Source organism: Penicillium mononematosum (assembly GCF_028829835.1).
Source record: "Penicillium mononematosum strain IBT 11891 chromosome Unknown utg000003l:1.0-8172316.0:1.0-8177699.0, whole genome shotgun sequence".
In the NCBI taxonomy this organism is placed as follows: domain Eukaryota; kingdom Fungi; phylum Ascomycota; class Eurotiomycetes; order Eurotiales; family Aspergillaceae; genus Penicillium; species Penicillium mononematosum.
In genome coordinates this window covers 713602-727095 of record NW_026643273.1, presented here as the reverse complement: position 1 = coordinate 727095, position 13494 = coordinate 713602, and the positions used below count along the sequence as shown (strand labels likewise).

At 49.3% G+C, this 13494-nt stretch overlaps 7 protein-coding genes across 7 annotated transcripts; 4 read left to right on the top strand and 3 right to left on the bottom strand.

The window, feature by feature from the left end:
* Nucleotides 1–1341: 1341 nt before the first annotated feature.
* Nucleotides 1342–2022, bottom strand: N7519_005183 (putative DNA polymerase delta subunit 4; the record flags this gene model as incomplete). Its single annotated transcript, XM_057291959.1, has 3 exons — nt 1342–1482; nt 1547–1614; nt 1674–2022. 3 exons carry the CDS (start codon nt 2020–2022, stop codon nt 1342–1344), a joined length of 558 nt encoding a protein of 185 aa, XP_057146770.1.
* A 78-nt stretch (nt 2023–2100) lies between these two features.
* On the top strand, nt 2101–2595 carry N7519_005182 (uncharacterized protein; the record flags this gene model as incomplete). Its single annotated transcript, XM_057291958.1, has 3 exons — nt 2101–2176; nt 2262–2344; nt 2440–2595. 3 exons carry the CDS (start codon nt 2101–2103, stop codon nt 2593–2595), a joined length of 315 nt encoding a protein of 104 aa, XP_057146769.1.
* A 169-nt stretch (nt 2596–2764) lies between these two features.
* On the top strand, nt 2765–4101 carry N7519_005181 (arrestin C-terminal domain-containing protein; the record flags this gene model as incomplete). The annotated part of the gene is made up of 3 exons (XM_057291957.1): nt 2765–2842; nt 2919–3803; nt 3859–4101. 3 exons carry the CDS (start codon nt 2765–2767, stop codon nt 4099–4101), a joined length of 1206 nt encoding a protein of 401 aa, XP_057146768.1.
* Nucleotides 4102–5358: 1257 nt separating this feature from the next.
* N7519_005180 (uncharacterized protein) lies at nt 5359–6156 on the top strand (the record flags this gene model as incomplete). The annotated part of the gene is made up of 1 exon (XM_057291956.1): nt 5359–6156. The coding sequence occupies one exon, from the start codon at nt 5359–5361 to the stop codon at nt 6154–6156; it is 798 nt and encodes a 265-aa protein (XP_057146767.1).
* A 396-nt stretch (nt 6157–6552) lies between these two features.
* N7519_005179 (Protein kinase-like protein) lies at nt 6553–7093 on the bottom strand (the record flags this gene model as incomplete). The annotated part of the gene is made up of 2 exons (XM_057291955.1): nt 6553–6642; nt 6758–7093. The coding sequence occupies 2 exons, from the start codon at nt 7091–7093 to the stop codon at nt 6553–6555; spliced, it is 426 nt and encodes a 141-aa protein (XP_057146766.1).
* Nucleotides 7094–8635: 1542 nt separating this feature from the next.
* On the bottom strand, nt 8636–10439 carry N7519_005178 (MFS transporter; the record flags this gene model as incomplete). The annotated part of the gene is made up of 4 exons (XM_057291954.1): nt 8636–9100; nt 9157–9286; nt 9342–9817; nt 9867–10439. The coding sequence occupies 4 exons, from the start codon at nt 10437–10439 to the stop codon at nt 8636–8638; spliced, it is 1644 nt and encodes a 547-aa protein (XP_057146765.1).
* An 888-nt stretch (nt 10440–11327) lies between these two features.
* N7519_005177 (glycerate kinase family protein) lies at nt 11328–12480 on the top strand (the record flags this gene model as incomplete). Its single annotated transcript, XM_057291953.1, has 2 exons — nt 11328–12042; nt 12074–12480. The coding sequence occupies 2 exons, from the start codon at nt 11328–11330 to the stop codon at nt 12478–12480; spliced, it is 1122 nt and encodes a 373-aa protein (XP_057146764.1).
* Nucleotides 12481–13494: the final 1014 nt, after the last annotated feature.

Below are 13494 nucleotides of genomic sequence, written 5' to 3'. Positions count from 1 at the left end.
CAATCATTCAAAGTAACTCAATATGGGATTTTAACCCCGCATTGACGTGTTTCGGTGTTTCAGCGACCGAATCGATCATCTTTCATAGTTTCGGTCTGAGCTATACCGAAAACTTCATTCCTTTTATTATCGCCAAGCCTTCGATGAGAATATCATTTCCCTGAGGAAACTTGGAACCCTGCAATGGAAAGTATTTTAGATCTGAAGAGCCGAGGAAGAGCCGAGGCGGCCCCGTACCCCGCGTTTTGTCCCCATTGGCGAAGTATACACTAATGTATAGAGTAGCATCACGGCCTACCCCGAGACTGAGCAAAATCAACATAACTAGCCGTGACGTTCGACCTACGGGGACGCCCACCCACACACGTTCGATATACCAAAGGTGTCAAGCTAACTTATATCTGGATTTGAAAACTACAATCGAAAGAGGAGCTAATCACATACAATTCACAAGATGGCATGGTTCAGTCCTAAATCAAGGATATCCATCATGCGGACCAGCCCTTGCTTTACCTCTGGAAAGCCTGGGAATCCAGAGTAGCAGCACTCAACATCAATAAGATTAAACACGTGTTCTCCTTCAAAAATGATTGCGTAGTACATTCAGGCCAGTGATTTCGGTAAAGAGAGCACGGAAAAAGCACAATTAATTATAAGAAATCGTAACGCAAGATAAGCACGACAAAAACAATGGCACATGTTCGTAAGCTCCCACATTCGCGAAGGGGCGTGTAAAGCACTACCGATTCCATCTTCCAAATGCATTTCTACTAGTTTCTATGATCTCTATGCTTTCTATGCTTCCTACAATTTCTAGTCTATAGAAATCGAGATATTATGAATTAGCTCTATAGAAGGCGGCCAGAATTTAATATGGGAAAATACCATATGGCGCGGCTATACACTGCTGTAGCCAGGACTATACACACGACCTTAGCCCCTGGGGGCCACAAGTTTTAGTTTTATGGATCAGGTTGAAGACATCTCTTTAAATATGCGTAGAAGAAGCGAATATCAAAGAGAAGTTGTAAATATTCTAGCCATGTAGGGGTATGTCTATCATTGAAGGTAAAAGAAATAGTAAGCTCTACAGTGGAATCTGAAATAATCAGGTTTAGGGCCTCTTATATCGGGACATCTGGAGCATTGGAGAGAGGTCCGCCATTTACAATATACAACTCGGATACGACTCCTCGGATACAACTCGGCCTGTGGAAAGCGAACCGTTTACAACGCCTGAAGCCTGGGAATACTGATATGTCCATTCGTATCTCATTATACCTCCCGAAAACGCCCAATCCATGCAAATCTGTCAACACCAAATCATTGTCCCATATGTCCTCAGGATAACAATTCATCCATATGTGCTCGCTCCTTTACATTCTTCCCCTTGAGAAGAACCGCAAGGACCTCGATGGGTGGGTTGAGCTTCAACTGATTAGCCCGTCTCCAGCGCTTGATTCGAGCGATTCCAACGCAGGGCTAAAGAGAAAGACATGTTAGATGACTTCTTTATAAAGGAGATTTCTCGACCAGGACAACATACCCCGTACTGGCTGGAAAGATCAAAATGCCGGAGAATCTTCTCCTCCACATCCATACCCTGCTGATGGGCTACCGAGTGCAATTAGCCTCTATTCATACCAATGGGCTGTGTGGGAAACCCGACTTACCCCTAGGTGCCTTGCGGGTCTGCTCTTGAGCCTGCCAGTATCGCCAGATATCCTGCTTGTTCAACTTGAGTGCCCGCTTGTCCTCTTCAGATTGAGGGGCCTGGTGTTCGATTGCAGCCTGCTGTCGCACCGCTAGTTCTGCGACATGGGGCTTTGAGGGCTCGTTCGGGGTAACGGCCAGCTGCTGGGGCTCTGGGGTGGCGGAGGCAGATTGGTCGGAGAGCGCTGGAGTTGAGTCGAGGGCCTTGGCTTTGTGGGATGGTGCGGTGACTGGTTTGGTGACTCGGCCACGGGCGCCGAATGACAGTGTCGACTGTGACCCGGGTTTATTTGCTGCACGACGAGGCATAATGATCTAGAGTGTAGTCTTTAAGATCTGGGGATTAAACAACGTTGGAAGAAGTTAGGTGGAGAAGGAGGCGATGTCATGGTTGCACTGGCAACCAATCTTGGGAAATCTGCTGAGGTCCGGAATTTAGTCTTCCATGGTTCTAATTGGGTAGGTTTTTTTTTTTTTGATATATATATATTCATTAACATATAAATCCATATCTATATGGGTATATATTCTAATATATAATTATGAAGTTACCATGTGTGATGACGATGATGACATTGGCATTGGAAACTGGGCGAATATTACCCACGCGATAACCATTACGTCTGGGTATGTATGTTGTAGAGATATGAGAGATAGTTATATATATATATATATATATATACTAGACCATTTAATATATAGAACCTCAGCCCAATAGCCCAATAGCCCAAAAGTGAGAGGCTCAAGTTAATTGTGGCTGTTGGGGGGCTCAGGTCACTTTTCCCCACCACTGTACTCCGTACCTTTTGGAAGCTCAGCTCCTTCACTTCTCCCATCTCAAACCTCTGGACTTCTAGACCTCTGGACACTTTCACTTTTTGACCTATTTTACCCTCTGACACTCAAGGGATCTATATTGCACACAGTTTACTCAACCCACCGTTCAACCCTTATGAACCGTGCGAAAGGATCCCCCCCGTCCACTCGCATATTCCCCACAACTCGACCAACCTCCGCATGTCTATGGTGCGACAGGCACGGCTGACTCGAGATGGCCGCCTTTGTGCGCGTATCAGGCCCGCCAAATGGCAATTTTCTGATCGGATACCCTGGCATTTCTGCGACCATGGTAAGCGCCCTGCGATACATGCGGCGAGCCGGTCTGGCCCCCTGCTCACGCAGCCCCCATTGACTGACAATCCAAGCCACGAATTGAGGGCAAAGTCGAAATCAGACCCTGCGCTGGCATTACAGCTCCCGTCAACGTCTCGCTCGTCACTATTTCCCTCCTCCGCCGCGAGACAATCCACCCTTCCGCCGACACCTTCACGAAGAAGCGCCTGGCTCCGCCGCGGAAAGAGATCACCGACATCGTCGGCAAAGAGATGCTCCTATTTCGATGTCCAGCCGGTCGAGAATATGAAGAAGTAATATCCATGGATCTGCCCTTCGTTCTCTTTATTCCATTTGGCCGTGGGGGCCGTGATGCCTCTCGCCGTGTACCCCCAGCTAGTGTACAGCTCCCGAGTCGCACCGCTGAAACCTACTACGAGATGGTGGTGATGGTCCAACAAGGGCAACAGCAGCAGCACAAATACACCTTCCCCGTCCCCATCGCACGCTACGACACACTCTCCACATTCGGCATGTACAATCGTCCGGAGTCGGCGGAACGTGTATCAGATCATCTGGTCACATTAGCCATCTCACTACCACGGTGGTCTTACGGTCCTCTCGACCCGGTCAGCGTATATGTCAAACTGTCACCGAACGAGAGCTGGATGGGCAAGGCACGTAAAGTGACCATCAACAAGATCACCATTGGGATCGACGAAGAAATAGTCTACAACCACGAAGGCGATGAGCCCCAGCGCAAAGTCAAAGTTCTAGCCAAGAAAACAGAGAACATTGGCGTGAAACTGCCCCAATCGGGATATTTAACAAACCTGGGCTTGGTATTCCCCGCCAAGGACCTCCGCGATGCAGAAGGAATCTTGCCGAGAAGTAGGGCGGCGTTTCCAACGTACGGTGTGAGCGGCTTCACAACCACAGCAAGTCTATATAAAATCGAGTATTACCTCACAGTTCGAGTTTGTTCTTCCCTAGTTCCATAGTATATCATTCCCAAAACTCACACAACAACAGGCACACTTAACCTCCGCAAGAGACATTACCATCCGACAACCAATCGTGGTCTGCCCTCTCGACCACGCCGGCTGCAAAGAAGAAATGGAAGCCATCGAGCAGGCCGCACGAGACGCCGCCCACGTCAACCCGGACAACCCCATGCTACCTCTTCCAGCAATTGTACGACCAAACGACCACAATGCCCTCAGCCATCTAGGCGCCGCTATTGTCGGCAACCAGAAGAAACCGTTGATCGACTGAGATGGGAGCCGACCAAACTCTTCACACTAACAATGACGAAACTAATTAATAAATCCCCACGTCTGGATGCCGGAACTCCTGAACGGCATTCCCACGAACAGGGACTGACGGCTGCCGTTACTTTTGATGCCCCAGCGGGTGCGGAGATTGAAGACGCCTCCAAAACCGCGCTATATCACGACATGTCTATGTCTTACGAATGCATATATTTTGGAGTTGGTTGCATGGCATTCCTGGAAGATGGTTGTTTGCTGTTCAGTGTCTCTTGCAAAAACGGGGATCACGGGGTGTTTGGACAACCTGTTTGGGGACTTGATCGGGGAAGTCGATCGTCGCCTTGCCTCCTCGACTTCTGTCCTATGTCTCCCCGCTACATACGTGTATTTGGCCTTGGCCATTTACGGATTATTTCATCTGCGTGATGGTCCAGTCACGCATCTGTCCCAAGGTGATGCAATCTGTGTACCGATGGATCTATGGATTCCGGATCCAGGAATCATCTATCTGTGGCTATGTATATTGTCATTTGGAATGTAGAATCGCTTCAACACATGCCGCCCAATGACATATAACCTCTCAATACCATCCGAAATTCAATTATCAAGTGTATATACGTAACTTATGCTGGTTTGATGTCTCCCCCCATCCCCGCCTCCATATCTGTCCCCGCTTCCGCCTCCGCGCCGCACGGCACCAAGACTACTAGTGGGACGGTGCCAAGCTACTACGTCAACCGCGGAGGGTCTCAACCAAGACATACATCTCTTGGCGGCAGTGCTTGGCATAGCGGCCCCAGTGGAGGAGATTGGTTCGGAATAACCTAGGTCGGAATCGGGGAGTAGATACTCCAGTTATAGGGAAGCTATCGTGCTGATAAAGCCTTTGATATTGACGGAGCAGCTGACGAAAATGTTTGACCGAGTCCTACACCACAACGCTAACTGACGGTAAGTCGGCTACCTAATATGGCGTTATTGGACGCCGGTTTAAGCCCCCTTCTTAACCGAAGTCACCTGGGCAATTATGCCAGTATCACGTGTGTGCAGCATACTGGTAGTCTGGCTTAACTCCGTCCCAGCATGTGTCTCACCATTTTATTTGAGGAATGCGGCCATGTCATCTACGGTGAAGAAGAGCCAAAGCCCAGAGCAATATCCCGATAGTATCACATACATATGCATTTCCAGGAGAGAGAATGACCACATTGAAATTCCCCGACCACGCCATGGCGAGGTCATATATGTCACCAAAGGCAAGATGCTGGGCTGGGGTGGAACTGCCATACTCGAAAAATTACCATCTGGCACGGTTATGAAGACACCAGTTCCACCCATACTCGAAAAATTACCATCTGGCACGGTTATGAAGACACCAATTCCAAATCCATATTGTCGAGCTGAGGAGGAGGGTCAACGCCGAAACATTCGCCTTGAGGCCCAAATCTACGCAAGGATTGGGGAACATGCACGTGTGCCCAAATTAATCCACTGGGACCCAAAAACATGCTGTCTTGAAATGGAATATCTAGAGAAAGGAAATCTCAAGGATTATATTCTACGAAACCACCAGAATATAACTCCTCAACTTCGACTCCGGTGGAGTAGCCAGGCTGCCGAAGCGTCGACTGTTCTCCATGGCGTCGAAATTATACACTGCGATCTCTCACCAAGGAACTTCCTTCTCGACTCGCAGCTCGACTTAAGGATTGCTGATTTTGGCGGCGCGTCGCTGTGCGGTTCGGATCCCTCAGCCACCCCAGCGTCACGGGGTCAACATCCTGGTTACGACTGGAATATTGCCCCGGTATTTGGGGATGATATATTCAGTCTGGGGTCATTGATTTACTTCATAATGACTGGCTCCTACCCATACGAAGACGTCTCTAGCGATGAGGTTGAGAAGCTCTATGACGTCCAGCAATTTCCCGATGTGTCCTCTATCGTTTGTGGAGCTATGGTTATGCAATGTTGGCGTCGACAGGTAGACTCGGCCCAAGTTATACATGACTGCATCACAGGTATTGAAAGGGAACATTCGTATAACCAGATCCCCTGAGTACCGGCCGAAGGGCGACGATTGCCGGGGCTTGCCAAGGGGAAGAACTCAATATACAGTAAAATTTGGGCTGTATCTAAAGATACCAGACTCGTGCAAAGGCGAAAGAAGACGGGACTGATAAGTCTATATCGGGGGGCATATTAACGGTGTTAAAAAAAGACGAAAAACAAATACTCTGTGGGATATATCAAATTCGAGCGTAGGTAAGCTAATGAATTGTACCTAGTTTCTTTTCTCAGTAAGACATTGCGCATTTACAACTAGAATATGAGGAACGGTGAGATTGACGCCGAAAATAACTGCTTTTGAGGCCAGAAACGGCTACGGCTGTTTTCCACTTCGCGCAACACAAATTGGGTAAATGACCTTGTCTCGTCCATTTCTCGTCTGTAACTATATGCTCACTGTTTCCACGATCGTGGATGTCAGTATCGACTGGAGCATCCACTCGTAGCCAAAGCTCGGGCTGCCCGCACTCAGATACTTTACTAGTCCTACGTGCATATAACGAGCTAGCGGGCTTACCGGAAATGATAATGAGCGGATGACTTACCCTATAATATGAGTCACCAAAATCTGGAACTCAGTTTTCAGTTACCGACAAGACTTCCTCAAGAACCGAAAGACTCAGGTTTCCTGTCTCCACGGGCACCCCTTTACTGAGACTGTACGCCTGGAAGATGCCAACCATCCTTCCAACCCTGACTGCCTGCTTTTGGGACTCCGTGACAATTCCTGCGGTAGCGTAGAGGATCTCCCAAAATGTACTCCGTAAGTCGAGGTGGCGGGCATGAAAGTGCCAGCCATCTGCACCTAAGGTTCCTAGCAAGGTCTCAAGGCCCCAAAATGACAACCCAAAAGGCCCAACGGTAGCATCACGCCAGTCGACCATGCCGGTGATGGCTCTTGTGCTCGGGCTGACATGGATATTCATTTCCCATAGGTCAGCATGGTTCAGTACCTGCGGATAGTCTAGGGGCGAAGATCAGCGGTAGTTGATCGCGGATTTCAGTCAGCTTGGGACGAAAGCGCTCGGGAAGAGCCTCAACAAGAGTCTCCAACCTCCGGGAAAGCTCTGCAGAAGTGACAGCTGTCTCTATCCATGGCGTCATGTCGATTACGCTGGTCCAGCTCGACGGGGTCGAGACAGGGATAGAGAACACCATCTACTACTACGTAGTACACCAATCAAACCAGAGAAGTACGAGCATTGTGAAGAGCCAGAGCTATATTGCTGAAGGGCAAAAAGCTGGATATTGTAGTGGGGAGATAGGCTCTCCACTACTAACGGTGCACAACACCCTTGCCTGATTTCTTAGGTTTGATTCATGTGTTATGTAAGCGAGCATTGAGATTTTGAGGTTACAAGTAGCAGATAGATACAGATTGGAATAACACACTCCTACACCTCTTTGAATCCACTTCTTGGACAGCGCTCCGAGGTCCTTCTTCTGTATGCAAGGTAGGGCATGAAGCTGACCTACGCGTGCTGAATTGACCCGTATGCCGCAGAGCATACAGCGTTGAGCGTTCCCCTCTTCAATATCTAGTCTTTACGTACCTAAATAGTATCCACGGTCGCAACTGTCTTGTATGAAGCATAGGCCTTAAGAAACCAAATCTAAAACAGGAAGCAAAAGTCAATTGGTAGCTAAAGGCCTGGCCAACAAACAACGATATTTTTTTTGTAAAACTGTACTCTAGGACATAGGAAAGCTTGTGAAACGGGCATTCTACTTAATTTTAGGTCTTGGCACTTTTTACTATAAAAAAGAAAATCCGAGGTTCGAAAGTGATCGGGTTTTGCATGTAGTATACGGAGTAGTCGACCTCGGGATCTGCTGTCGACCCTTAAATGCGCCCCGGCAATAAGGTTCCAAGGCTATTTTCTTAGAAGAAGGCGGTAGACTCCAATAATCAGCAGAATATTATGTAATAATGCGGGGGGCCAAGGGTCCCGAGGTCGGGTCTTGAGATTACAAAGTCACTGTACTTGGCACTCTCTCACCGACGTGAGTTCCCTTCTATGTCGCCAGGGAATGAAATCATCATTCATTGAAACGAAGGCAGTGCTCAACTTCCCGCTTCTTGGTATGTCATATCCATTCTCGCCCAGTTCGAGTCTCCTTGGCCTCTTCGCTTGCAAGGCCAAGGAACGGATCCTAAATAGAAACACGAGGAATGACTCGGAGGAACCTTGTCACGCTGAAATTCATAGGTCGTCCAAGAAATTACAAGTCATTGCCGAGTCTTCATTACCGATAACTAGATCTCGGCAGTCATTTCTGGGCGTTATTCCATGTGTGTTTGCAGTCCGCTCTCAACGAAGGTTTGCACAGCCCTGTCTAACGCACAACAAATGCATTGGTCGTCTATAATAAAAATCATCACATCTACCAATCAATTGATCATTTAATGTCATTCCCTTGCTCTCCTGCACCTGGTCACCGCTTGTCCCAAGCAATCTGGGCAAGACTCAGACACGGCTCGTCTCATCGCCTGCGCAGTAAGGGCTCTTGGCCCGCATCCACTCCCCGTAGAACCAGAGAAGTGCTGGAGCCACGATGCCCATGCCCAGGCTGATGAAACCCAGAAGGCTGTTCCCCCAGCCCAGTCCCAGGGACCGGTATAAGCTGTCCGCGAAAAGAGGGAAGCTGAACCCAGCCATCGTCCGCACAAAGGCAGTCACTCCGGTGGCACTCGCCGCATACCGTGTATACGCATCGATCACGTAGGTCTGGCAACACTGGAAGCAGATGATAAGGCCGATGGCAAACACCGCGGCGCCGATGTTGGGCGCTATCCAGTGGGTCTTGTACTCCGCTGTCCAGCCGTAGATGAACAGGCCCGTGGGGACAATAAGCCCCCCGGGAATCATCAGGGGAAGGCGGTATTCTGGCCGGCCATTGTCGCCATAGTGTTTGGCGAGCCGCTCATATACCTAAGCAAGTAAGGTAAGTCAGCGAACTGAGGCGAAATATCAGTCAGGAAGCTTACAATGTCGATGAGCCGACCGCAGAACTGCAGCCCAATTACAAAACCAATGCCTAGTGAGATGTAGTTCAAGCTGGCGCGTCCTTTGCTCTGGCCATACTTTCCCTCCCATACCGTTGGAAATGATGCCAGACTAGAGTTGTGTTAGCGCGCGCACCCAATGGCCTCAGTGTTGAGGAAATACGCACACAAGATACATCAAGCCGTATTGATATCCGCGGTAGAGAGCAATGGCTTGAATCGCAGGTTGGGTAAAGAGCATGCGGAAGGGCCGGACGAGATTCTTGCGAAGGAGCTGGAGAAATGTGCGGTCTGGCTCATCGTACTCGGTGTACAGCAACTGATTGTGTGTGTCGCGTTGCAGCATCTTTTTCTTGGTTGCCAGGATCTTGGGCGCGTAGGTCTCGCGCAGGAAAAGGAAGGCTAGAATCTGGACCACGGCATCGGCCATGGAGACAATCCAGAAGATCCATCGCCAGGACATATATTGCGTCAGGTAACCACCGGCTGCATGTACGATTAGTCGGGGTCTCTTGCAGTGTAAAGTGGTATCGTACCTATCGGCCCAATGGCCGGGCCAATGAAATGGCATCACGCTGTACACCGCAGTCGCCGCTCCTCGCTCATTCTTTCTCCAACAGTCACTTAGGACGCCCCCACCAATCTGCAACAGTGTCAGCTTGCGTGCCCAACGCAGTTATCTTTCTACATACCGCTTGGGGTGCACTCCCTCCGAGGCCGCTAAGGAAGCGAAATGCTAGTATCTGCTCGCGCGAGGTTGCGAAGCCACACACGGTATTGAAGATCAAGTATACCATGTTGGCGGACTGCAGTACCACCACTCTTCCGTACATCTCGGACAGCGGTGCAAGTATGAAGGGCCCCAGTGCATACGCGAGGAGGAATATTGACATGACCAGGTATCGTTCGATGTCGGATGTGATGTTGAAGTCATGGGCAATCTCGCCCAGCGCTGGGGCGACCATTGTAGAGGAGACTGGGGATATAAAGGTAAAGCAGGAGACCAAGAGAGTTGCGGACCATTTCCGCGCGTGGCTCCAATTCAATGGGTTGGTGGGATCCTCAGAGCCAGACCAAGTGACCTTGATCGATTGTGAGCTTGTAAGCTGGGAGGAATATGTAAAGATTGTACTCACCAGCTTTAGTTCAGGGTCCGAACAAAAGGGAATGAGGAAGCTGCCGTCGCTGTCTGCGACAGACCGCTGCTCGGGCTCCTGTAGCGAAAGGTCATCTTGGCGATTCGGAGTCAGAAACGAATAAGACATTATGCAGTCTTTGAACGAATGACTTAAAGCAGTAAATAGCGAATGAAGTAACACAGAAATACATGAGATGGTCTATGTTTGAGGAACAGAGTCTCTTATATGCTTCACGGCAACCATCGTTTTTTATTCCCACTCTCCCCTCGCTAGGCGAGCCATCTCGGCATCATTATCTTGGGCCTTGCAGGTACTTGGCTGTGGCGCAGGTGTAGTCTCAGCCATGAGATCCAAGAACTGTGACAAACGGCCTGCCAGGCAACAAGGTATCGGACCCTTCTTCAAAGTCAAAACCCAAATTGTACTTCGCCGATCATCTAAGCCCCAAGTGGAAACTGGGCTCGTGGAGAATGAAGGTTGATGCTAAATTTGGCCTTCGATGGTCACGTTGTATGGGGAACATGAGTGGGAGAAGAACTAAGTTGTGGCTCGACGTCACGGAGACCCCCCGGACACTTACTTGCTATACGCAGATATCTGAGACTCTGCAGGCCCAGCCTTTCGGAAATTCAGGCAGCCATACAATCAATTTTTAGAAATAGATAGGGTTCTTTCATAGCACTAGCTGAGAGGCCTCTTACCGACTTGAGGGATGTTCCAGCACACAAGATTGAGGCGAAGCATTTCCAAAGTATCCTCGCAGGGCAAGCGATGAGAGGAAAATGCCGGATTTTAAGCGAATGTCATTGAACCAGACTCCCAAGATTCCAAAGTCTCTGCCCATGGCGAGTCCCGTGTGGTCTATAAGAAGGCCGTCAGTTTACGCGCTTGCAGGTATGAGTTCGACATCATTATCAATTTTGGAGCATTTGCTTAGCTTCCCTCGTTAACAATCTTTCGATCGTTCAACATATCAACTCGATTCATTCGTTCATCCCCATCCATTCCACCGTTATGAAGGTCCTCGTGTGCCCCTCCGGCTTCAAGGGTAGCGTTAGCCCTGAAACAGCAGCGGACTATATTGGAGCAGGCATTTTGCGAGCGATACCCACCGCTACAATCCGCAAGGTGCCCCTCGCCGATGGTGGAGAAGGGTTCTCCCATGCTCTTGTTGCTGCCACGGGTGGAACAATTCGTAGCCATCGCGTCATTGGTCCCATAGGGGCACCCATACACTCGTTCTATGGGATCTTGGGCAACACCACTGTCAAAACGGCTGTTATTGAGATGGCTGCCGCGGCCGGTTTAAGCCTGATCCCTCCAGAATCTCGTAACCCTTGCATGACCACCACGTTCGGTGTCGGGCAGCTGATGGCCGCTGCCCTCGACGAAGGTGTCGAACGAATTATCATGGGGTGCGGCGATTCCGGAACTAGCGATGGCGGTGCGGGAATGCTGCAAGCCCTAGGCGCCCGGCTCATAGGCCGTGACGGTCAAGACCTCCCTCGCGCAGGTGGCGGCCAGTCTCTCGTTTCACTTGCCGGGTTTGACTTCTCCAAGATGCACCCTGGTTTGAAGAAGGTCGCAATCGAGGCGGTCTGTAACTGGAAGAATATCCTCTGTGGCCCTGAGGGAGTGGCTGAAGTATATGGCCCGCAGAAGGGCGCATCCCCTGCGCAGACCAAACTGCTCGCAGCGGCGCTGGAGACTTATGCGGTTGTCATTCATCGCACACTTGGGATGAAGATCTGACGCACCAGGGAGTGGTGCATCAGGTGGGTTGGGGGCAGGTCTGCTTCTCATTGGAGCCAAGCTGCGTCCGAGGTACGACGCTTTGAGAGAATACTTCCACCTGGAGAATCTTTTCCTCGACTGCGACCTGGTTATTACGGCAGAGGGGGCGATCGATGACCAGACCCCGAGGGGGAAGATCCCAGCGGAGGTGGCCTTACGAGCGAGAGAGCGCGGGATCCCCGTTATCGTCCTTGCTGGAACCATCGGGCATAATGCTCAAGTGAATCATGATATTGGAATTGATGCATTCGCATCGATTTTGCAACGACCGTCAACGCTTGAAGAAGCGATTGAAGAAACAGAGCGGCTATTGACGGAGGCAGCCGAGGGAGCAATGCGGATTTTGGCCATAGGAAGACGCCTGACTGTCTAGGTAGTAATTGACCATGATTATGAATGGAGAACCTGATGAGGAGATGACCGCTATGTTTCCTTTCATATTATTTGACTGGCCAGAAGGGTTTGTATGCATGTCGACATATCCAAAGTCATAGCAAACCACTGATACTAGTACTACACAAATGTTGGATACCCCGGAATCTTGAGTCCAGAGTTCTTTTGTTTCCGCTCGCCGGAATTGGTGTCGTATCTAGGAGGAACTCGAGCTTTGTTTACATATTTCTTACTTCCTTTCTTCACAGTTTTCACACTGTCCACGATACGACATATTGTGAAGACTTCATGTTCTTATCTACACTGTAGATCTTAACAAATACAGTGCCTTTATCAGGCTTCGTATTAGTCCGCAACAAACGGTATAACAGTACAGATACATAGTTGGATCTCTCTTTTGATTGCTTTCGCAAAAGCGTGATAGATCAACAGCTATGTGATCACTGGAAGGGTAAACCATAAGCGACATTGTGAGACATCTCAACACTAAATGATACTAGTTAGTCAACTCTAGATTCGGGGCCCACGTCGCTCGAGGTGGCTAGCCAGGAAGAGTTTAGCGGCCTACTCGGTTGATGCCGGCGCCGCACTGGTGGCGCTCCCTAGCCCTAGTTAGGTCGAATAGAAATCTCCCCTCTCTTAGTTGAATTTAGTTAGCTTGTCATAATTCAACAAAATATTGGGTATACTTGATTAAAGTGGAACCCTCAAACCCATATGTAATCTCCAGGCTATTTTCTTGATTCGAACAAGGCGAATGCAACGTGGGGGTGAGCTCACGCCATAAACCCCTTTCCAATCTCATACCATCTTTTAGCAACGGAGGGCGAATTGAACGGTCTCGAAATTATCAGACACTTGACTCTGGAAATAGCCAACTTGCTTTTATTCGGCTTAGATTATTTTACTTGAACATACCTCGATGAATGAAAAGAAAACCAACGCATAAGTCGAAAGCATGTTTATTCTAGTTCCTAGCATTTAGGTCAAGACC